Below are 25,329 nucleotides of genomic sequence, written 5' to 3'. Positions count from 1 at the left end.
TGATCTTATAGCCTAAAATGACTACATCGAGGTTCACAAAACTTCATGAACAGTTTCTTCTGACTTAATCTGCTGAACAGAAAAACTTCTCCCCCGTTTTTTTTTTATTGAATTTCTACACAAGAAAACTAAAACCAAGTGATTAAAGCAGAACAGCAGGTACTCAAAGCAACACAGTGTAAATGCGCTGTGAAAACAGAGACTCGGTATTCAGTGCCAACATTACTGATAGGATTTTACACTGCTAAGATCCCTGGAGGTGGCTATGTTAATTTTTCACACAACCAAAGAGCTGTGATAAAACTCCAGCAAAATACTGCTAACAAACTTTTAATTTCAGAGAGTATACTCCGCCAAGAAATCATGAAGAGAAAACATTTATTTGGGTTTCTGATGACAGCAGGTTAAACAGGGATAAAGCACTCAAACCTACAGTTTGCCGCCTTCTGATTTTGTGTTTGGCGGAAATGTAAAAAGTATTTTGTGTAAGCCTTCGATAGAAGACACAGTTGGCTTGTTTAAAGTCCTTAAATCACGACAACTGCTGCAGACAGTGCTGTAAGCCTCACATACTGATCACAAGAAGGTACAGACAGACAAATTTATGTCTGGACTCAGGTTAATTTAACACTCGAATCCAGGATTTGGGTTCTGCTTGAACGAGCAACACTTCTTCTAGTACTAACAAAAGATTTTTGTTTTGTTATTTTTTTCAGGTTTTCTGGTGAAGTTTTTGTAAGATCTGAACCCTCCGACATTAAAAAAAAAAAATCTGTAAAAGAGGGAATACTTAAACCAGAAGCAGGGATGTATCACATCTACCACCCCAAGTAACTAAATTTAGATACAACATCTTAAATTTAACTCCAGGTTAATATTCCAAACAACTGGCATTATCATGGTGTACATTTTAGTTTGGTAAATGTATCATATAGAAAGGTTGTTTGGAAATATTAATGCACTAAATGGCAAAGAAAAAGTGTCACAATTTGGTTCATCATGAGCTCTGTCAAAAATAAAAAATAAAATAAAAAAATCTCCCTCAAATTCATCCCAGTTGCTTTGGACGGTTTTGAAGACAACGTAAGTATTAAAGACCGAATTTACACAACCACAGCAAAAACCCACAAACACTTTCACTCCGTGGTCTTTACCATGAAAATTAAGTTTGATGAGAAACACATATTTAAATTAAATAAATCATTTCTTTTCAAGCAGGTAAGGTTTTTAGGCTGGTTAAAAATAAAAAGTACAAAAGTGTAACAGTTTAATGACCATTCTGCACTTTCTGCCCCCGAATCAAAAAACACAAATATCTTTCCAAAACATTAGTACAACTATAAATTATAACTTTCTTGATGATCTCTGCCATCTCCATATTTACAAACTGAATTCTGTGCCCACTCACAAAGCCCACCCAACGTCACCTGCAGAAATATCATTTCTAACATCAGTGGGGAAAATAAATAAATAAATAAAAGTGTGCCTCCAAGATAATCCATAATAAGAGCGGTTTGAGCATAAAACCCTAGAATTATATATAAAAAAAAAATACACTAACAAAATGTGCGCTACTCAGAGTAGTTCCGTTTGCCAAACTGCCAAACATAGATTTCTTAATCGTTTGTGACCTATAAATTAAAAAAAAATAATTAAAAAAAGATTTTGTCTCACAAAAAAGCATGAAATTCTCAGGGAGCTTTCATTTGTAAAGGCTGAGCAGACGGGTAGATATGTACACTAATACATCAAAAATATTCTACAAGAATAGAATGAGCCTCTTTTGTACATGAACTTTCATACAAAAGTGTAAAAACGATGCGTCTACCCAAAACCGTGTCTTTTACCCAGAGGTGGAATGTATTCCGAAGCAGCCTTTAATTGTTCATGAGTAGATGGTGATGACCTCTCGACCTCCGCCTCTCACCAGCAGCACTCTTTCCAAGCCTTCAGTCAACACCTCCAGAAACTCCATGTCTGAGGCACAGGAAGTTAAAGAAGTGGTGTCGTTCTCTCTCTGTGGACAGATTCCACGCTTTAACGCGCTTTAAAAAGGTAAAGGATACAGTTCTCGTCCCCGTCCGTGTTCCGAGGCGGCCCCGGCATGTTGAGCAGCACCAGCCGGGCGTCATGAGACCTGTTGACGATCACCTCGTTCAGCTTCACTGCCGTGTGCATCCGCCGAACGTTTGACTGATCCCTGGAAAGCAACAGGCAGAGAGAAAGGTTTATATGTGCAATTAGGAGATGACTTCTGGACAAAGAAAAAAAAAAAAAACAAAGACGCAAGCTTTCATTGTAGCTCAAGACCAGGAGAAGTCTACTGGATGCAAACAAAGCTCAAAACAGCTCAAATGGACTCACGGTTTGAGGCTCATGAGCTCTCTGAAGTTCTCCGGGGCGTTGTTCCTGTTCCTCCGCTCAGCCTCGCACCTCTCTCTGGTCCATGTCATGTGAACTTTGTCTGGAGGAATGTCCACCACCTCCTCCTCCTCATCCGAGTACAGACTCCCCATACGCACCAGCGAGTGTCTGTCCTTCACCAGCTGCGCCTGCAGGCGGCACGGAGACGCTCTAGTTCATTTACTGTGGCTGCAACTATATTACTGCATTGTTGTTGTTTGATTCAACTAAAGAGCAAAGTCACACTATCATTTGCAAAAAGGTGACGATGACTTCAGTTCAAAAGAAAATGCAGATTTGAACACATCATGGCAGAAGTCTGTGTCAAAATTCTGAGTAATGCCTGCAGACAGACAGTATATTTAAACTAACAAGAACCAGCACCCATTTATGTTTGTACCCATGGATTTGACTGGCAACATTTTTTTCAATCAGCTTAATAATTCCTTAACACTGTATAGGGTCCTCATTGAAATATCGTTGAATTGAGAGTGTTTGCCTTTTGTTGGAGGCTTTCTTAAAATGTACTTTTTGAACAATTTACAGTGACTATTAAATGCATCAAAGTGTCCCAAAGGGACCAATGTGAATAAAAAAATTCACAACTTATAAGTAAACAATTTGCATCTCATGTAACTTTCACAATTCTGTGACAACAGTGCCCTGCAAAAAAAAAAAAAAGGCTTTCGTATGAAACATTGTAAGGTTTGTGACTGTTAATAACTTATAGCATTTCATCTTTAAGAAACAGAATGAATACGGAAATTACAGAAGTTAATTTTATCCACAAAGGGTAAAGTCTCCTTAAGTTAATGGTTTAATATTCTGCTTTAATTTAAAGATTAATGCTATGCAGAAGAAGAAAAGACTGATTTGTGCCAGTGATTTGTCGGAGATTAGTTTCTTTTCAGCTGTGATCACAATAATCTACTTATGGGTATTTATCAGGGTTTTCTTGAGTTGCTTAGTTGCTTGCATCCACATTAATGTGTAATGTGTAAGATTAAATAAATTTATTGTTAAACACAACATTTTAAATAACAATCAATATGGATTTCGGACTAATCACTCAACCGCCACAGCAATTATGGAACTGGCAGAAGAAATTACAAATGCAATGGAAAAGAAACGTTTCTTAGTAAGTGTCTTCGTAGATCTTCAAAAAACATTTGATACTCTAGATCATGACATATTGCTGTATAAATTATATAAGTACGGTATAAGAGGTGTTGCTCACGAATGGGTCAAAAGCTATTTAAAAGACAGAAAACAATTTGTTCAAATCAACGATATAAAATCTAAAAATGGAAATGTAACTTGTGGGGTTCCTCAAGGATCCGTCCTTGGACCAGAACTCTTTCTTCTTTATATCAATGACATTGACACTGCTTCCAGCTTATTGAAATGCATCTTGTTTGCGGATGATACTACTTTGTATTATGCTGGAGACAATATAAATGAAGTATTACAAATTGTAGAAAAAGAGTTTCAGAATGTTATAAAATGGTTCAACGCTAACAAACTATCTTTGAACATCAGTAAGACCAAATATATGATTTTCAGTTACAGAAGGAAAGACGTTGACACAACACTGACAGTGGAAGGTATAGAGATCGAGAGAACAAATGAAATTAAGTTCTTAGGTGTATTGCTGGATGAACAACTAACATGGAAATCCCATATAGAGTACGTTAAAACTAAGATTTCTCAAACCATTGCTGTTCTGTACAAATTGAAAGAGTCACTTCACAATAATTCTTTGTTTCTGTTGTACAATTCATTGATTATACCATATCTGACCTACTGCGTTGAAGTCTGGGGAAATGCTTGTAAGACCTACATTGAACCACTCTTCCTTTTACAGAAACGAGCGATTCGTGTGGTGAATGGAAGTGGTTACAGAGACCACACTAACCCAATATTTATAAAATTGAAATCCTTAAAAATTAAAGAATTGGTAGAACTCAACCTTCTTAAAACAATGTACAAAGCTCACCGGAAAAAATTACCATTTAATTTACAGAATAGATTTGCAAAGCAAGACAGTCAATATAGATTAAGAGGCACTGAAGTTTTCAAACGACCGGAATCAAGAACCAAATTGAAAGAAAGATGCATCACAACAAAAGGAATCAATTTATGGAATAAACTTGACAGTGAAATTAAGAGGTCTCAGTCCATTCACATCTTCAAGAAATGTTTAGAAGCACAGTTATTGGGAGGGTACGACTCTGTTTTAAAGAATGGTCAAACTTAGAATGATTGTTTCTTTTGAAAATATTTCATTAAGGTTTTTTTTTTTTGTATTTACACTTGGGAAATGGTTGTATTTGATCTGCAATTATTTGTGAAATGGTCGTATTTGTATTTTGATTTAGTGAAATGGTTGTATTGAATTTTGCTTTTTTTTGTGATATGTTAACAAATCTTGACAAATTGTCATTTATTTTATGTTGATAGGGGCAGACATCATAAGTCTCACTTCTTTCTGTTCCTTTTCATTTCTTTCTTTTAAAAAAGAATGAAACAAATAAAATCAATCAATCAATCAATCAATCAATCAATGTGTCAATCCTGAAGGCGGCATGGAATTGACCCCCAGTTACCCAAATCTGACCTGTTCATCTTAAGAGTTCACAGGAAAATGCAAGCACAGTCTGAATAGGAGTCTCACATACACGAAGGTGAACCACTGTAATGGAATCACAGAGTGGGAGTGAACGTCTGTGCCAAATTTAATCAAGTTCCCACAAGGCAACCCCGAGATATTGTATTAATGAGAATGAAACCCACAAACAACTCCCTGAAAAATAATGCCTGCAGTCCACAGCTGTTGCTGGCACGGAGGCATAATTATTCAATTACGGCTGTAAATTGCTTCTTTTCAGGTTCATGCAAAACAACCAGATGAAAAAACAAAAGCCCACCTCTCTTTGTCTCTCTGCGCTGGACAGCCTCATCTGCCTCAACATCTGGGACCTCTGCTCCATCATTAGCGTTCGCTCGTAGGTGTAGGCCGAGATGTCGCTGTCGTGCTGGAGAGACACAGTGTTACTGACCGATGCCACTACAAAACTGTGACGGATCGGCAATGTGACAGCGAAGTATAGCATTGTTTTCCTGAACAAATAAAAGCGATGATTTCAGCCGAGTCAGGTTCCAGGTGCAGCTCTTACTCCCGAGTCAAAACTGTTTAGAGTTTGGTTGATTCTATCTCCCCGTCACTTTCAGTTTTTCTCTCGTGTGAGAAGAAATCTTACCATCTCCACCACTTCCACCTCCGCTTCAATCCTCAGCTGATAAAGGAACGTGGCCAGATCTTTCTTCATCTGAATGCTGTTGTCATCCATCTGGGCTACAGTGAAGATCCGCATCTTGCATTTCCTCCACACCTGAAATGCAAATCAAGCCTTGTGGGACGAAACCTTGATTTTATCAGCACGCATAACGTAAACTGAAGACAGCAGATAAGAAAATCCTCAAAAAGAAAACTTCCTGAGCTAAGTTAAAGCAGAATGCGGACTATTCTATGTGTTGCATGCAAAAACACTGAAAGAGGGTTGTAGTAATCTGAATCTACAGATGTCAAAACACTGAGCTGGGTCGTCTCACTTTATGCTGTTTGAGCAGGAAGGGCAGCAGCATGAGCATCCCTCCGTCGTGGACGATCCACCACACGTCGATGCTGCCATCTGTGAAGCGCTCGTGGTTGCTTGGATAGAAGGAAACGTTTTTGGGCACCATCAAGGCCAGGTGGGCAGCTGTGGTGCAGCGGACTGTGTCTAGGAGGGGAGGACAACGCGCAGGCTGAGGAATTTACATACATTATGAACACTCCAGTACGTCTTCTGCACATCGTTGGAATCGATCTGTACGTTCAGAGAAGCTATTAGATTGAATACGACGAGGTGTGTGTGTGGAATTAATGAGCGTTAAGCCTCAAAACGACAAGATGATGAGTGCAGTAAGGTTTTTTTTCTACACATATCTGACATGTTTCCAGCTGTTTTGACACTTAATGGAGAATTCAAGTGTTCTTTAAGTGGAAGTAAGTCATCATCTATCCAAATAATCTTTTGATGCATTACATACAAACAAAACAGATTCCACACACTTGAATGAAGTACTTTTTAAAAGCAGCAAATTCAACTAATCCTAATTATCTCAGTTTATTCAGTCAAGCATTTAACCATGATTAAAATATCAGGCTTATCAGACTTTAGGAGCAGGAATGTTGATTTTGCTCTTATAATAAAGTGAAAGGTCAACGCTGTGATAAGAACAAGCAGAAGGGACAGCAATATCAAAAATGTTATCAATTAAAAGTTTTAAAAAATTCATACATAGCTTTACAAGTAAAAATAGATACGTAATGCATAAAGCATTAAATCCAAGACCATGAAAAATGTTGCTCTGGCTGCAGAGACGCATCAAAGGCCATTCTTCGTCCACTAATCTGCCATTAACAATAGCATAATTACAGTAATTCTGAAAGCACAGGAAATCCATACTGAATTATGCTAATTTGTAAGGCATGCTGTGATTGTGAGTTTTAAGGTGATTGTTAGGTTTCACTTTCGATGCCTTTACTTAATTTGAAAATGTATTTAAGGCTTGGACAGCTGCTGGTGAACTGGTTTTAATCACTGTGTAGAGGAGACGCACGTTAGGCTTCCACCGCGGTGAAATAATGACACAGTGGGGGGTGCATCAGCTGAAACTGAACCAATAACTCCCTTCTAGTTTTGACTCTAATTTAATATGACTGGAATTTGATTGAGGCTCTTACTGATGAAGGTCTTCCAGGCGCGGGGGTCTTCGCTCTGTCTCCAGCCATACGGCCAGCCCATCACCACCGTGTTGTGTTTCATCCCACCCAGACCGCAAGACTGGATCAGGTGGACGATGCCCTCCCGCACCTTCGCCGCCACCACAACCTGGCAGAAACCTTTGACTCGCTCGATCTCCATCATATTCTTGATAGCCTGGGTTGGATGGAAAGTGTGAATGGATTGTTAGCACAGCAGGTAGCGAGTTCAGAGCGAGTTCGTTCAGTCTAAATTATAACCGTTTGAACCACTTTAACCGCTAAAACTGCATTGATTCACCTCCTGCCGCTCTTATAAGATGTCTTAATATAGCATTACCTCAGCATATTGTGAACTGCACATTATTTCCACACCAACATTGGGCCGACGTCTTAGCTTTTTCACCAGATATTTCACATATTTCAGAGAAATTATCAATTGTTTTGTCTGAAATATCTTGTGTCAATGAAATGCTGCCAGGAACAAGGCGTTTGTAGCCACACTCACAACATCTGAACAAATTAAATTACACAACATATTGCAATAGCTGGGGGAAAACACGTTATGTACATTAGGAAATTGTGAATTTTTACATTCATGCTGTGTTGTTGTTGTAGTTTTTTTTTTTTTTTTTAACTGCCAGAGCTAACAATAACCCTTGGTACAGTCAGCAGCCCAGTACAATAGAGGACAGTACAATATATTGGTTGTCCGGTTCCAGCAATTACCTGTTCAGCTGCCTGCAGTTCTCCAAAGCTGTCCAGGAAGTTGCCCTGCACCACAGAGCCCACAATGGTCAAACCCTTTCCTGCCTTCAACTGGGATGCAAACGTGAGCATTCTGGGATATTTCACATGGAGATCCTCGTCCAGCTTCAACAGCACCAACAGCTGAGGTCTGAAATAAAGAAAATAACACGCTGATTAGAGGTATTAAAAAAGGTCTTCTGCAGTTCAGAGAGCGTGAAATGTGAGAGTAGAGAAGAGAGGGAGATGACTGACTGCAGGTAATCGTCTATTAAAAGAAGACTGGTCACTGTCAGCACGGCAGATGGAACCATGATAAATTAGTGGCGAGACTTTGTACTCATCAATTATTCTCTCCTGCAGACCTTAAAGCGAATATGATCCACCATCTTACAGAATCTGGAGCTTAATCATTTTCACATTTCTACCTCCAGTCAGGACATGATGAATGAATGATAATAATCATCATGTATAATAGACATGTTAACAAACACACTGACACGATGAACGTTTTAGTTGATTGTTTGATTCAGACAATTATTTTCTTGATTATGTTTTCACTTGAATGTTTGAGTAAGCTAAATGTATGGTATTTTTGTAAATATGCAGCAATAAAAATTTTAGTGAAAGCCAAGCAGTCGTTTTAATATGAGGGCATATTGGAGGTAAATGCCTTCAGTGTTGATTTTTAAAGGTTCTTTTAGCTATTCCATAAATCTCAAAACAGATTCTCAAGGTTTTTTTTTTTTTTAATTAGATCATAAAGATATATTGTACTCTTATATTTCCTGTGCCATTCTTAGTACAGTAGTACGACTGGCTGCAGCAGCCAGCGATAACCATATTGATAATGAAGAATTATCTTAAATATGACAAGAATTTTGACCCATTTAAAGACCATGGGTAGGTGAAAAATGTTTTGTTCAGTTGGATTAAAGCAGAGCATCAGTAGTGAAGAACAGCACTCAAACTGTGCGGCGTTGGTGTTGTCTTACCTCCAGTTTTTGGTGTGTGGCGGTCCGACCTCCAGTCTGAGCAGCGCATAGCGTGCAGCACTCAGGGACAGTCCTCTGATCCCGTCTCCCCACTCCTTCTCAGCACTGTTTTTTTTTTTTTTTTCAAAGCGACGACCACATGTTTATACTCACAGGTCATTCACAGAAACAACGATCAGATTTTAATATTGCAAGTCGAGCGAATGGCTGATCAGACTTCAGACCTACCCCTGGTACTCTATGTACTTGTAGATCATCCCAGCGATGCCCATGGCCACGATAGCATAATACCATGAGGAGATAAACATGAGAGCCAGACACATACTCATGCCAAGGAACGACAGGGCCCTGTGGGCGAGACACATAAAGACTGGAATTATGTGTTTGCATAGGAGCAAAAGGAATTCTCTCATATGATGTGGTTAAATCAGCCTGAACTGAAACACAGCGGTGCTACTAAAACTGTAAAATATGTAAAGTGTAACAGAAAGTGTAAACAAATATGGGAACCGCTGGGGTTTGCCTTGACTCACCAGTGATAATACCTGAACCTCGGCCTCCAGTTTGGCGTGCGTAAGAGAGTCTGCACTGCACAGGCTAAGTTCACGAAGAGATAGCACATCAAGAAGAACCTGCAGCAGATACAAACACCGCAGAAATGAGGCTGCAGAGCAGAAACAGATACAGACATGATGCTGCTGATGAAACGGATGGAGCACGACTGTGTGAATCCGCTACAACACAAGAGATGAGTCGTGTGTGTGTGTGTGTGTGTGTGTGTGTAAGGCGTACATTGACAGGATGGGAGCCACCATGTCCAGGGAGGCGATGAGGATTCCCAGCTCAGCGATGAGAGCAGTGAGCAGCAGCGCCCACGTCGGCTCGCCGTTGGTCTTTCCATGACCGAACACCTGCGGGAGAAGTTCAGATCATTCACACACCATCTCTTCTCTGGTTTATCCATCATCTCAGAGAAAATTTTAAACATAAGGCAAATCATGAGAAGCAATATTTCAGGACTAGATGGAATGGGGCGTTTGTTTTGTAGCTGGGGTCGGACACATTAAATTGAATTGAATTGAATGTAAGCTTGATGATGACAATAAATGTTTTTTTGCTTTTAAGTAACACTTTGAGTTGTGTTTCAAAAATACTATTTCAATAACAATAGTGTTTGATTATAGACTGTCCCACCCTGAGGAAGGGAATGATGTTGTCCTTGGCAATGGCCTGCAGGAGTCTGGGAGCACCAGTGAGGGACTGCAGACCGGCGCCGACAGTGGAGAAGAAGGAACCGATGACGATGACCCACGGAGACGGCCAAGACAGAGTCCCAACCACCAAGTTTTTTCTCACGGCGTCACCAAACCTGCAAGTGCATGAGGGCTGGGTGTGACTGACCTCTGGGATCAAGATTAAAAATAAAGCAGTGTTTCCTCTGGGAGACATTTTAACTTACTTGTCCCGCAGGACGACTCCCTCGATGCAGGATCCAAACAGGACAACTGAACTTATATCTGAATGCAACTTTTCAAGGAGTTCAACGCAATTTAAGCACGTATTTCAAGATGGAAGGAGCTTGTGCACACATGAACACGCAGACAGAGGATACAAACAAGTGAAGTGGTGGTGATAGCTAAGATAGTTCCTACGGGGATCGACTTCTGAGCATCCCTGAGATCTCCAGATCTGTTGGAGCCTGCCATTATTCCTGCAACAGAAAGAAGGAAAGATGAAACAGACGATTTGAAGCTGTACAATACTGCCATCTGGTGGTTGCTTTAGGGGAAGGCTACAAGATGAGAAAAAAGCATTTACCATATAGAATCAACAGAGTTTTACATGAAGCTCAAAGAATAAAAATGATTAATATAAAAATAGAATGAAATTCTCTGCATTGTAACTCTGTTGTACCTGTAGCAGATGGAAAGAAGATCCCCACCAGGAGTGTGAACGATGTAGCAATGTCTGCCGAAACGTACATGTACAGGTTTTCCGCAGCACCGTGAGCGTCCACCGACTGCAGCCCTGCCTTGTCTAAGATCTCTCCTTTCATCATGTAGTCACCCCACATGTTATCTGCAGCAGGAAACACACATTCAGATGTCTTTATGGATTTACGGGAAGGCTACAGCTTGAAATTTGTACTGCAATCATATCAACAGATAATTTTGATTAGGGTTGGATGAAGCAGAAAAAAGGAAAAGATGTAGGCTTCAAACTGTAAGACATGGAGCTCCATGAAGAAGTTAAAGTTGAAGTTAAACAGAACTCAGTGTAATCAGGTGTGCTGCAGCTGGAAGAGACCTGAAACATGCAGGACAGTGGCACCCGAGGATATGAGTTTTTACCCCTGCCATAGGGGATCAAGAAAATTACTGGTACAATTTATTTACAGGAGCATCTCAAAAAATCATAACATGGAAAAATGTAGTTGTGACAATCACAATTTCCAGTAAAGAACACAGGAAAGACATTTTGATTTAAAATATTGCAATGAGCTTCAAGTGGAAGCTCAAGAAAAACAAAGGACTGCCGATTATTGTGAATGCACCTCCATTGTCACAAGGCCAAACTCTCAATACAAATGTTTGAGAACACATGGAAACTGAGAAAGTCTAACTTTTTGCCTGATATTTTTGTTTTTTGTAAAGCAAAATTAACTAAATGGAAAACAAAGGTGGGAGAGGTTCCACAGGTGGAGGAGTTTATATGTCTCGGGGTCTTATTCACAAGCGACGGGTGAAGAAATCGTGAAAATCATCAGCAGATGCAGAATGCAATCGACTCAAACAGAATTGTTGCAGTGAAGCTGAGCTTTGAGGCAAAGACCTCTGTTGGTTGTCAGCTCTACATCCCCACCCTCAGCTGTGGTCACGAACTTTGGGTCATGACTGAAAAGAGTTGGGTTTAGAGACACTAGCGGCTTAACTGAGTTTCTCCATTTCACCTGTTAGAAAATACCAATGACAGCATTATTTGCACGTTTTACCTCTTATAATCCCACTGCTCAGTCCAGGGATGCCCTGAATCTCTGTCACGTTGTTCTGGATGAAGTAGTCGTCACACTGGGCGCTGCTCATGTTTCCCGGCACGCAGAATCTCTCCCACAGCTGACTGGGCTCCGTGATGTTGCCGTTCACGACAGTCTTCGCGCACACATCGAAGAGATCTCTCACCAAGGTCCTGTTACCCAGCATGCAGATCCTACAGCAATAAAACAGTGACAATATGACAGCATTACGACGTAAATCGCCATTATATCCACTTCGAGCATCTTCATAATCATCACCATGGAGCTGTTTTGTATTATCACGGCCATCAATTCAGAGTTATTTGCTCACAATGTCATTGATGGCTGTGGAATGATCTGTGGCTCAAAATCACTTTGTGAGCAAGTAATTAGAAACAGATGGGAGCTGACACGGGAAAATATAACACGAAAACAAGGAGCATAATACAAAAATATGCAATGCATCTATGATACTCAAAAATTAGTGCTCTCTCGCCCCATTAAATTCTAATTCTACATGAAGGTTCCCCTTAATAACTATTACATGCTGTGAGGACAGAAGTTTATTACAGCAACACGTACGGGAACTCGGGTGGATGAGAGATGGATTTGATGGCTCCAGCGTAGATAGACACAATCGAGATGATGACACAGGCCAGAAAAAGGGAGGCCAACTTGTTGACATATTTGACTCCAACAAAAACCACCACAGCCATCAGGCTGAGGCATATTGAGCCGTATACGCGCATGTTGTTGAGCATGGCACTGTCGCTGCTTTGGGAGTCTGCGGTGTGAAAGATGGCAGCCTGAGGGACCAGATATTTCTGGAGAGGGAAGGATAGCGGAGTTATTACTTTGTGTAAAAATGACTGCAACTACATTTAGCTAGTGACAGGTAGCATGCAAATATGATGAGCAATTAAAGAAGAGAACAATGTTTGAACAGACCAGGAAGATTTCGATAGCCCCCAGTATGTACATGGCAGAGGCGAACGTGGTGCCCAAGTAGAAGCAGAGCCCCACAGCGCCTCCAAACTCCGGGCCAAGGGAGCGTGAAATCATGAAATAAGCACCTCCAGCTACAAAAGACAACAACAACAACAACAACAACAGTTCTATACATAAAGCTTGTAGAAATCCCTTAATCTGTGCTGCACAAAGTCGACACAAAATTAAATCTCTGTTGGCTCGGAGTGGAAAAATATTACATCAAAAGTTTCCCTTTTTTAATAAAATTAAAATCAAACAACACTAGAGTTGTGGTCAAACTGTTACCACTCTGACATAAACTACTCTACTGTTCTAAAAAGCTTCCCAAGAGCCTTTCAAATTGCCTGCAAATCCACTATTATAGCTTCACTTAGCCTTTCAGATGTAGAAAATCTTCTCAAACCAAATTCTGTAACCAAAACATTCATAGAACTGAAATATAAATGTAGGATCCCAAAACTGAACATAGTGACGACCCAAGTGATAACTGGGTGTCCAAACATTACCTGGAACGACACCATTAGTAGCGATGGCACTCATTGATATGGCCGTCAGCATTGTCTGTGAACGATAAAAAAAAAAAAAAAAAAAGCAAAATCAGCACAAATGATTCACATACGATGTACAAAGTCCTGGTGATCAAATGACCTTTTAAAAAAGTTCAGCATCTCTTTTAACAATATGATAATGGATATTTACTAGTTATACAATGCTAAATTTCAGGCATGTAGTGTCTATTATGTAACATGAAAAAGTACTTGGAAAGCAGTGCACTGGTGATTATTGACAGTATTATTGTAAGTCTGCTGTGTTGGTCGGTTATTGATGGAGTCACTCGTAAACTTTAGCTGAAGCCACATCAATAAGTTTGAAGTGAAACGCTGGTGCACACGTGTTATTAAAATAAGGTTGAATTAATCTGTAATTATTAAAAAACAGTCATTTCAACAAAAAGTGCTCCCATGCAGGAAAGCAATTATGCAGAACTCAGACTTACAGCTATTCTTAAAAGCCACAGATTGATGATCTTATGGCAACGACAAGCTGGCAGCAGCTGAGATATACGACATGCACGCAGACAGCTCTGACGAAGGGAAGCTAACACTTATGTCAGACTGAGAACAGATTAAAACTATGGTTGATTGAAAGCTCCAGCAAAGGCCAAAGGTACGAGTCTGCAATGGGAGAGACGGCAGCTCCTCAAATAATTTAATTTACAACAATAGAGACAGACCCACACATACTGTGTTATAAGAATCAGCAACTATTGCATTACTGCCAAAGGTGCTGGAGTTACATCAACACATTATTATTCTACTAACTGCAGGGGAAGAGGAGAAGAAGAAATGCACAAACAAACACCAATAGTGAGAAGTTATGTCTCGCTCCACTATCTCTCCATCCAGATCGGTCACAGTCTACAGCCGGCTGTTTATGTAACATGTGAACTGATTGATTGAATTTGCGATAAAAAGCCGACACGTCTCACACAGGGGGTGGAAGCAACCCAACTCGTGCAACGAGGTGCAGCGATGTGTGTGTGTGTGTGTGTGTGTGTGTGTGTGTGTGTGTGTGGGGGGGGGGGGGGGGGGGGGGGGGCATACTAACGCATGAGCAACACATGAGGACAATCAGCAGGGACTGTATGATGCCGGCCATGCCCACGATCCACGTGAGCCGAAGGAAGAGAATGACGCCGAAGATGTTCTGGAGACACGGCAGGTAGACGCCCATCAGAGTGCCCATGTTAGGAGACTGAGAGAGAGAGAGAGACAGAGAGAGAGGAGGGGTGAGCAAATAGAGAGGGGAGAGTATTGAGCATGACATTTCAGGAAACAAGTGCATTGATCATGAGTATAGATTGATGTACTTTTTAAAGGTCAGCCGTGTTATCAGCTCTTGGCTCGCATCAGACTCTTACATGGGCACAGTCTAACTACTGAGTGTACAAAAACACAGCCGCTCAGTCAACAAGCTTTAATCACTTGGTTATGGAAGCCGGGAGGGAGCCAGCCGAGCACCGTACGCTTGACTAAAACAGTAAGGCAGTGTTCCCTCGACTGCTGACCTTGGGGGTCTTCCTACGTGAGGCCTCGGCGCTCTCCTCTTCCTCATGCTCCTTGGCTCCCTGGGTGATGTTGGTGTAGTTGACCAGGCGGCTGAGCAGAGAGGAAACTTTTGGCCGGATGTCCAGCTCTTCCTGGGAGAAGAAGAGTAAGAAGTGAGGGTGAAGGTTCTGGAAATGATCACTCAGTAGAGCCGCTGGACAGTCGTAGCATCAAACCTCGAACAGCGCCAGGTTCCTGTCATAGAAGTCATTTTTCTTGCTTGCAGAATCAGGGCTGCTGAGAAACGGGCTGTCTTCCTTGTGATTCCCATGTCCTGTTGAATAAAAGAAGAAAACAGTAAACTTGAGCCGAACGAACGCAACGTGCTGGTAATAGTATGTGAAGTTCTGAAACACTCATTCAGCGCATGCAGATAGCATCTCTCACAACATTAGAGCCTTTTACTTTGCAAGCTGCTGATAGAAATTAACAAGCACTGATGGATGCATGATAAAAGAGCCATGAATTAGCATTAAAAATAAAATAGGATTGTTTGATTGCAAAATTTAAAAAGCATTTCATAATCAAATTAAAGATTAAAAGGATTGTTAAAAGTAGGGCATTATGAGATAAAAAATCCCCCATCGGGAAACTAATATCAACTGCAGCTCTTTTCCAGTTTTTACTGTTAATTGAAATATCTCATCGTCTTATCGCCTCCTCTTAGTGGTAAACACAAATCATGCCGGGAAAACTGAAGTGAACAAGTGAAAGTCACACCAAATGACAAAGCAACATCCAGGTGATAAACAGGCATATGATTAGATTTCACTCTCATTAAATTCTGCTTCTGAAGAAAAGAACCAAACACAGATGAGCACAGCGTCTGGGGCAATTACTGCAAGCGAAGCAGCGCCACAAACTTTACTGCACGCACATTAACACTCGGAGGCACACTCACACCTCATTACCTAGAGATTGCCTAACCTTGGGTTATTAGAGCATGTAAACTTTAACAGTGGCATTATGGATCCCACATTAATTTTCCAAGAAGGGAAAAAAAACAACAACAAAGAACTTACAAAGTAGGCACGGAAGAGGAAAGTGCTGTCAGCTGTGCAGAGGACACCAGCTCTGTGCACTGGCTGAACGTCAGCGGTGGTCCTCACTCACCTGTGTTCTGTGTCCCACTGCTGCTGCTATCACTGTGGGTGAGCATAGCCGTGCACCGTGTGCAGTCTGGTACACGCTGCTGTGAGCCTCACGGCTCAGGAAGCTGTCGATTACTATCCAGGACACCCATGCGCCCAGGGTGAATGCCCATTCACAGGACTGATCTCGCTCATAGAGCACACTGAGGGGGCGTTGGAAGGGGGAGGAAACATGCACAATCTAAACACGGACTTTAAAATGACTTGTGGACGTAATCTAACCTTAATTAAGAACGCCTAATCATACCCCCTGGATAATCTTTTAAACACGCCTTATCAATGTCAAGTTTAGAGGTCACTGGCTGAGTTAAAGGCGTCTCAGTGGACAACAGGATATTATATATTCATAACATGATTCTAATGTATAACATGCTGCCAGATCCCTAACAACAGGGACACAATGATAAAAAGAACATAGGCGCCTGAAATGCCTCAAAGCTTAAAAAATGTTTGCTGATAGGTGATAACCACACATTATGAACATCACTTGTGCAGAAAAAACTAAAACTTTCTTTTTCAGGTGGAAGTGAAGTGACAAATGGAAGCATGAAAGCCAAATTTCTGTCAAAATCCTCCAACTGAAGTGGAAAATGATTTTGATGAGTTGAAAGAAATTCCAACACTGTCCCCTACTGTTGGTAGTATATAACTACATATACCCGCATGTATGTAGTGTACACTCAATGACAGGTCAGGACACACACACACACACACACACACACACACACACACACACACACACACACACACACACACACACACACACACACACACACACACACACAGTTTGTTTTAGTCCCAAAATTGCTAATGCATCTTCAAATTGCTTACATTTAGAGTATCAATCGGTGAATTGTATGATGAAAACATGAAAAAAAGAAGAAAAACACCTGAAATCTTTGCTTCTCTGTTTCTCCTCAGACTAATGTGGGCAACAGTAAGCGGGTTGTGAGAACTCATCTTCAGCATAGTTTTATTGCTAATGATGTTCTGCTTGAATAAGTTAGGAATAACTTAGCTTTTACTGCCACATCACTGATATGCTCTGTTTTTGGGTCTGAGTATTACATGAGAAGATCTTCTCTTACTAAAACATTCCTCATTGGATAATATAAATCAAATTTCACTGAAAAATTGCAGTTTCTTTCTTCTATCATTTTACAGTTGGCTAAGTCGTCTTTTTGGGTCTTATTTGCAGGCTGCTACTGTCTCACAGGCTACATGTTTGACACAGATTGTCTGAATGACGAGTCAGCATTAGCACAGAAAAAAGTTGCAACACCTACCAGCAACTCATTTCCCCTCAATCTGAGCCCTACGTCATTATCCTCAGGCCTAAAATAGTTCAACCACCAAGTTTTTTTTCCCGTTCTTTTTGGACAGCCTACACGGAACTCACTTTAGCTACAAGCGGGGGAGACAGTGGGGTTCTCTTGTTAATAACCTCACATTAAATGCTTAATTGAAAAGATTAAAGATTAACTGGCTTGTTATGAAGGCGGACAGGAGTCGTGCTGCGAGCGCAGAACAGTGGAGGCTCTACAGCAACGTGCACAGACATGTCATGTGTGCACGCCTCCAAATCCACTCGGAGCTTCACCAGAAAGATCAAACGCCGCGCTGTAGTACGAACACGCTTACAGAAGGGAGTGTCTGGGGAAGAATATAATTGTGGGCATTTAAGACTTTTCCTTTCTCAAGACTTTTCCTGCGTAGAATCAAGCTTGAAGTTTGAGAATGAAAAGTGTGCATTTTAACTCAAAGTCTCACTTCACTTCTGACAGCAGAAGTTTTATTTGACTGAAAGCAGTGATCTTAAGCCAGAAATAATAATACTGATGTCCACTCTTTAACTTTTCCTGTGACGAGTTAGTGACACTGAGCGCCTGAGCTAATTATAACGTCATGGCTTCAGACTGACAGCTTTATTTATTGACTCCTGAAAACAAAAACACTGACATGACTGGCTGCTACTAATTCTACACTTTAGTGACACTTAAACACAATATTCAAAAATATAAAGGAAATGTTTTGACATTGATATTGTTGTGTATTCACATCTTAATTCAGCTTTCCTGAACAGCTGTCAAATCATTTCAAAGTCGGAAAGTTTTGAGTTTCCTTTAAGGAAACTTCACAAAGAAAAAAAATGAGGAACCGAGATCTTTGTGTGGGTCCATCCATCAATCTTCTATACTTGATTAAAATTAGGATCGCAGGGTTTGATGGAGCTGGTGAATATGTGCGAGGGCTGGGCAGACACACACATACACACACATGCACACACACGCAGGGAGAACATGCAACCTCCCCACAGGCAACCCTCAAAGTTCTCGATTTGAAGTGAGTGTAATGAACCACTGTGGGGCCCTTTTGACTCCCTCAATGTTCAATTAAAACAAAAAGGAAAAAAGAAAAGAGCCTGCCGTTTTTAAAGCCGATTAGAAATGGAAAACAATATCACTATCCATTAGCTTCTTAGGGTTGACAAAAAGCCTCTTTTTGAAACTTCCTGTTTAATAAACATTTAAGACTTAACACTGAGAGAGGCACAAAAGTCATCCGGATTAGCTCACTCTGCGTGGAGTTAGTTGGCAACAAGTTTCACCTCATTACAAGTGACTGGAGGAGGTGTGCTTGTGTAAGTGTGCATGTGTGGAACAAAACAAAGTGAATGCAATAGACGAATGCATGCCCACTGCTCTTCCTTCTACACTGCGTTTCTCTCCTCAGCATGTCTGAATATGACCATGCAGCATCGCTGCTCACATGATATAAAGGTGAAAGTGTGAAAGTGTAAACGCCTGCTTCGATGCACCTGTTTGCATTAGAGCAGGTTTTTACAACTGACATATAGAGAAGGTTCTATTGTCTTTGCGCAGGATTTATTCAAGAGGGTTGATTCAGTTCTGTACACAACCACCCCACTGTTGCAGTGACAGTATCAGCTGGACATTTGCATGAATATATACATCAACTAACTGAAGAACTTCACTTATGCAAAACGAGCTAATGAAGCATATTTGGATCATCATCCTGTGCAGGTTCTTCCAGCTCTGCTGACGTTATGTGAATATCTTCCTTTCCTGATTCATTTCTCTTGAGGGGTTGAAGAAGTGCAAACTGAAGGCAGGATAAATATTACTAAAACTGCATCAAAACTAAAAGGCATCAGTCATTTTAGCTAATCAATATGCAAGAGTATACATGGCCGAGTAACATCCACTGCAGTTTATGACTTTGACAGCATTGCCACCATGTTATTTCATATTTGTACATTGGGGTTTGATATTATTTTCTGTTTATTTGGATGGAAATTTGTGCATAGACGCCAAAAACGTATAATTTCAAACAGATCCAAAATTTTATGATAGTAGAGGAAGCTTGAGAGAGGTAGAATAAAGCAGGGCCACTAAAAGCTCTTTAAAATCCTAGTATTAAATGTAGGTCCAGAGTTTCTATTGACTTTTTCAATCTCATTTTGCCATTTTGGCATATCAGCTTATTTCAGGAAAACAAGGCACGCTCTCCTCCTAAAACCACTGTTCTTGCAGTTTGCTGAAGTTGCACGGTTTCATTTAACTTTCCTCTCCTCCCTAGCCTGTGGCAAGAACTAATGTAATTCTATTACAGCGATAGGCCAACTTCAACTGTAATGGCTAAGTTTCATGTGGAGCTGACTCTGAAGAGAGCTGAGGAATGCTAACCTGCTGAGCCCCACAGCAACAGCGTATTAGCTCTGATGTGCACTAATGATTAGAGGAGATGGCAGCTCAGTCTGATTACCTCAGGGGGTAAAGGTGGGTGTGAGGGGGTGCATCGAACACAAGGAACTAAACGGGGGTGTCCGTGTTTGGAAAGCAAATGGATAAACAAATCTACCGCACTCATGGTCCAGGAAGTATTCTTGTAACTATATGTGTAAATGAGCAGAGTCCGTACATGTGATTTGTACTTATCGATTCATGGAGAAATCACTAAAGCACCACGTTTGCTGTAACCTTCGTCCTCGATGAGTTTCGGGCCACACGGATCAGGATCCTCACTGACTTTTCACTCTTTCTCTATCTGTTCATAATGTTGCTCACCTGTTGCCATTTCTCATTTGACAAGTTGTTTATGTTCAGGATTGTGAATAAAATATGGGAATTGCAAATCACACAATCTTGGGTCAGGGTTACACCCAGCGTTTTGAGAATTTCATAATGCAGTGACACCAGAGAGTGTTCAGTGGGTAGAAAGCAGTCATTCAGCTGAATAAGACTCATGTGTCTGGCTCATTCATCCATTGAGTTGCACAGGTTTGTGTCAGTTTCAAACAATGATCCTGATAGTGTTGTGAAATATCAGTAGGTCAACACTGTTACGTGTTGATACGTCACATTGTACTGATAAATGCCACCATTCAGGTATCGTCTCATATTATAAAACAGCCAACAAGTGGCTTCCTGGTTGCATAAGTGAAACACACCAGGAGGTTACAACCTTTGTGACTGAAGAGCTGACGATATTTTCACCTAATAATAAAATGTGCCTGGAGCCATTTAACATGTTTGGTTGCATAGTTTTAGTAACTCTACATGTCAAGCTGCATCTGATGTTCAGTTTCACAAGAATGGAGACATTTCATTTGATTGTTTTTGAGCTTTTATAGACATTTCAGCAGTTTTAGTCATTTCAACTATTTTAGAAATTACAGCAATTTTTCTGTTTTTCCTATTTCTAGCCATTTGAGCTGTTTGGAATATGTTCCTTTTTAGCTTTTCTGGTGATTTTAGCCATACTGGTAATTTTGGTAATTTTAGCCATGCCAACTTTTTATTTGCATATAATTGTGAGAAAGTTTCTCAGAGCCAGTAAAACTACAAAGGCTCCAGAGTCGCTGTTTGTAGATGTTAAGCTGAATCATAACAACGCCAGTGTTGGATGCCTGCAGAAACATTGGAGCTTTGATTTGATGTGCAGACAACCCTGCTTTCGTCAAAAGGCTTTAAAAAATAAAATGGAAATCTACCATTCCACCGAGGCTTGCCTGAAAGCTTATACAGAATATATTTAAGAAAACACTTTTCCTGGAATAGTGTCAGAGCACAGTTAGTGTTTACAGAGTTACAGGCTTCAATTTGGGGAGTCATTCTTCAATCTGTTGATCGAGATTAATAGCATTTCTTGATCTTTATCGACCATTTCTGTTGTCGACAGTAAACTGACCTTCCTGTCAAATGACACCTGGCCGACTCAGCTGGCTTTAAGTACCTGTTCTGGAGACCGGAGACGTGCAGCGCAGTACATGCAGCAGTCAGTGCTGCTGCTGGATATTTAGCTGCTCCTCCTTTCGCCCTGTTGTCTCTCTCATGTGAATGAAGTGACTGAACCAAAATAACTGATGATTACATGGCAAGAGCTGCATCAAAGGAAATTATGTGACACATAATCAAAGCAGTATCACGTTTGCAGTGATCTTAGAAGAGTATTAAAAAGATCAAAACTCAAAAGGTACATATAATTTTTAATTGACTCTGGCAGATTGCAAACACAACAGAAGCTGAAGCATTTGGCATTTACTAAAAAACCCTATGCTCTCCAAGTAATTCAAAAGAGCTGAACTAAAGATAAACCAAGTACCATAATACACATAACTGTCATTATTTACACAGCGTGCCTTTAAAGATGTGCAGCATTGTGCGTTGATTTTGTTGTAATTCTGTCATCAGCTCCACATTTCGTGTTTATCTCTGGAAGCCTATCAGAGAGAGGCATCCCAGATAGCTCGACAGAAATGATCGCCTTGTTCTCCAGAATTAGAGAGGCAACACATGGCGAGCTGGCAATGTTCTCCAAATAAACCAGTCGTTACATAAACTCCCCAGGACCTGCCCAGTTTGACAAACTCGCACCGTATGGCCACATCATTTCCCCCAGTGGGAGGCACGGTACAACTGTTACTCTCCCCAGAAACACAAGAGGAGTTAGTGGTGGAGCTCTCTCTTGATTAATGTTAACAGTGGATCAATTCGCTGTGCATTGTTGAGACACACATCCGCTGAAAAGGGCATTTAAGTGTGGTAGTTTTTGTTTACTCTCTTTTACTTTTAATTGATGTGCCTTTATGTTTTTATCCACTGAAATGTGAAAAACTGCATAAAAAAGGAGGCAAATCCACTGAAATCCCAACATCTCAAGGAACTATTTGTCATCCATGTAAGGTTGACACAAGATGAATTCCAAAGAATAGTTTCTTTCAGGCAGCTTGATGGGTCAACATGTTTCCTGTCATGTGACACAGCTCCCATCTGCTCATCTCATCTCAGCTGATCGCAGGGCAAACACAGACTCTACAGATAAGTCCCACCAACTGGACTCTAACTGGGGAATGTTAACTACTATCCCACCCTGTAGCCCTTATTAGGAACATGTTCACAAACTTCAGAAGCCCATCCATCCATTGACTTTGTCCAGTTCAGGTTGTGGTGCACTGGAGGCAGTCCGAGTCAGGGAAAAGGTTTACATATTTTGAGATTTTGTTAGTTTAGCTGTACAAACAAAGGCAACAAGTCTTCAATTATGGTAGCATCGCCAAGCTCCACCTCTAAAGGCTGTAATATAATCTGATTTTTTTTTTTTTTTTTTTTGCTGTAGCAGCAAGAGAGCAAAAAAGAAATGGTGCAACACACATTTCCTCCCTGAAATCTAAATGCTATTTCTAGCTCAGAAGTACTGGCCTCTTACAAAGCTCTCAATGTTGTTGGTGCTGAACAGTGCTGACTTTACAGCCCGAGACAGAGTCTGCACTGTGTCACTTCCTCCGTGCTCCTCACTGCGACATGCAACATGTAGCACAGCCCAGCACACCACTCCCAGGATGAACTCATGCAGTGTGTGAGCCGGCTTTTTCCACAGTGACCACTCTCCCACCCACTTTCACCTCCAAGGAAATCTAACGACGCATATTCTTGGAATATTGACTTTCCTCCATTTAGTGTCTGATTCTGGTAAATAGAATACATAGATTATTAACATAAGACTGGATTTGACACAAAACAGCAGAAGTAAAACGAGTAGTTATTTATGTGTTTGTTTTTCAGTTTGAACTTTGTGACACTGCATGAACTTCCCACTAAACCATGACTCCTTGCTTCCTCTCCCCTCTTGCACCCTCCTCCGACCTGCAACACCCTGCATTCACCCCTGCGGCCCCCCATTATTGTTGTTGTTCTCATACTTCAGGAAGCTCTCCTCGGGTAGGTTAGTAAGAATTATGACTGCAGCAAGACGGGGTTAAAAACCTTCAGGCTTGTGAAGAATTTTCCCAAAAAACCTTGAGGGTTATTTCAGGACAGCTGTTTCTTTCTTCTCTCTCTGTCGTCATAACTGTTTGTGCTGAGCGAAGTTCGGCTTAGGTAACACTCAAGCCACTTTTGACAGTAGCATAAAAGCTCGAACTCGCATTAAAACTACGCATGAATGTCACGAAGCAAGACGGGGTGACTTCCACGCATTCCAGACATCTACAAGCCAGCAGCTGGGTCAACATGTGCTGAGGATCTGTCTTGTTACGCTTGGCGTATCAGTCCATTTTAAGCCCCGGGCTCACTGAAGCGCGTCTCATCTCATCTACATGGTAATGTTTTCTTGCAAATTGATGCTCTCACGTATTTATGCCCAACCACGCAGCAGAAGCACATGTCTCCCTTACCCAGACAAGTGGAGTTCACTTACAGAAAAAAAAACTCAGACACTCATAAGCAACATGGAACTCTAAACTCCTCTCAGATTTCACTTACAGCAGTTTACAATGAACCACTGGAAAAATGAAGGTTGGTTTATAACTGTGACTTTGATCAGCCAAGCTTTTAGTGTTTCATTCAAACGCCACGCCTATAATATGTGTCTTTTATTAACACAAACTCTATTTCCCAGTAGGCTCACTCCCTCAGCCCACACAGACCGACTTTGCTCTCACATAATCCTGCCCCGGGGCTACAAACTCCTCGCCGCTCTCCTTGTCTTCTCTCTGCCCCCCTCCTTCCCCCTTCACTGTTCCATGAGAGACCAGCCCCACTCCTTCTGCGTCAACACTGTGAGAAACACAAATCCAGGCGGGTGATAGTGTGAGGCACGCCGAGGCAGACGAGTGAGGACGGAGAAATCCAGTCCTCCCTGTGAAAAGACATCCTCCTCTGGTACAAAGAGAGCTTCATCTTTTGTGCGTGGAAGCACTTGAGGCCTTTTTCTTGTCGGAGCAGTACCAACCCCACCCCCTTTGTTTCTTTCCCCCCTTGGTTCTCACCCCTCTCATTGTTTCCCCTTTGTTGCTTGGCGTTCCCTAAGTTGTGTGTCTATGTGATCAGATTTGTTCAACAAGACGGCGAAAAACCCTTTTGGAATGATAAAACAGGAAAGCGTTTCTCAAACTTTACCTAAAGTGAGCTGTCAGATCCAGAGCTAATCTACTGTCTTCTGGCCGTGAAGAATTACCATGGTAACCATTCAAGCAGCTGCCCATAATACTCTCAAGAGAAAAACCAATCTCAGCCACAGTCTGCTGGGTCCAAAGCTTTTATGATATCGCTTTTAAGAAACTTTCTCAACTCTAAAACTTTTTTCTTTTCTTTTTTTTTTTATGCAGGCCATTTTTGTTCAGTCAGAGGGATAAAGAGCAGAGTGAAAATTGTGGGACTCACCATCAGAGCTGACAGTGTCCTGATGATCTGGGTAGTCCTGTCCAGTGTCCCTGTAATCAACCCAGTTAATCCCCTCCAGGCTGTCGTAGCTGGCCTGGGCCTGATCCTTCACCGGCACCACTGTGAAGTGAGGCATGTTTTCATCACTCTGCTCTGCGCCTCAGCTCAGACTCACCATAGCAGGCTAGCTGCTAGCCAGCCTCAACTCAACTCCCACTAATGGCAACTACATTCCACTACACTGCGCTCACTTCCTCTGGAGGCTATTATCATACACTCCGCCCACAAACCAGCCTCTCCTGGGTGTTTCTTTTTTTTTTTTTGGGTGGGAATTGAACTGAATAGGGAAGCATTTGGAGGGACACTCACAACTCATCCCCACTCCCCTGGTGAAGGGCTGACCTTTAGGGCACGGCTTTCATTAAAGAGTG

General features: G+C 41.3%; 1 protein-coding gene across 2 annotated transcripts; it reads right to left on the bottom strand.

The window, feature by feature from the left end:
* Nucleotides 1-26: 26 nt before the first annotated feature.
* Nucleotides 27-25,122, bottom strand: slc12a4 (solute carrier family 12 member 4). 2 transcript variants are annotated; one of them, XM_030097463.1, is made up of 24 exons: nt 24,899-25,122; nt 15,240-15,337; nt 15,024-15,155; nt 14,564-14,710; nt 13,462-13,516; nt 12,914-13,044; nt 12,548-12,789; nt 11,945-12,159; nt 10,867-11,031; nt 10,565-10,663; nt 10,412-10,469; nt 10,147-10,321; nt 9,745-9,863; nt 9,486-9,584; nt 9,181-9,300; nt 8,953-9,057; nt 7,940-8,108; nt 7,193-7,388; nt 6,016-6,185; nt 5,664-5,795; nt 5,331-5,438; nt 2,365-2,552; nt 2,067-2,200; nt 27-1,977 (listed from the first exon to the last, which is right to left on the bottom strand). In XM_030097463.1, exons 1-24 carry the CDS (start codon nt 25,032-25,034, stop codon nt 1,886-1,888), a joined length of 3,285 nt encoding a protein of 1,094 aa, XP_029953323.1. In that variant the 5' UTR covers nt 25,035-25,122; the 3' UTR covers nt 27-1,885. The 2 variants fall into 2 exon arrangements, with proteins under 2 accessions (XP_029953323.1, XP_029953331.1); XM_030097471.1 differs by lacking the exon at nt 24,899-25,122 and adding an exon at nt 16,177-16,303.
* Between the last annotated feature and the right edge of the window lie 207 nt (nt 25,123-25,329).

The sequence above is a fragment of the Salarias fasciatus genome, chromosome 1, assembly GCF_902148845.1.
Source record: "Salarias fasciatus chromosome 1, fSalaFa1.1, whole genome shotgun sequence".
Taxonomy (NCBI): Eukaryota; Metazoa; Chordata; class Actinopteri; order Blenniiformes; family Blenniidae; genus Salarias; species Salarias fasciatus.
The sequence above is the reverse complement of the archived record's forward strand: the minus strand, read 5'-3'. Positions and strand labels throughout refer to the sequence as shown.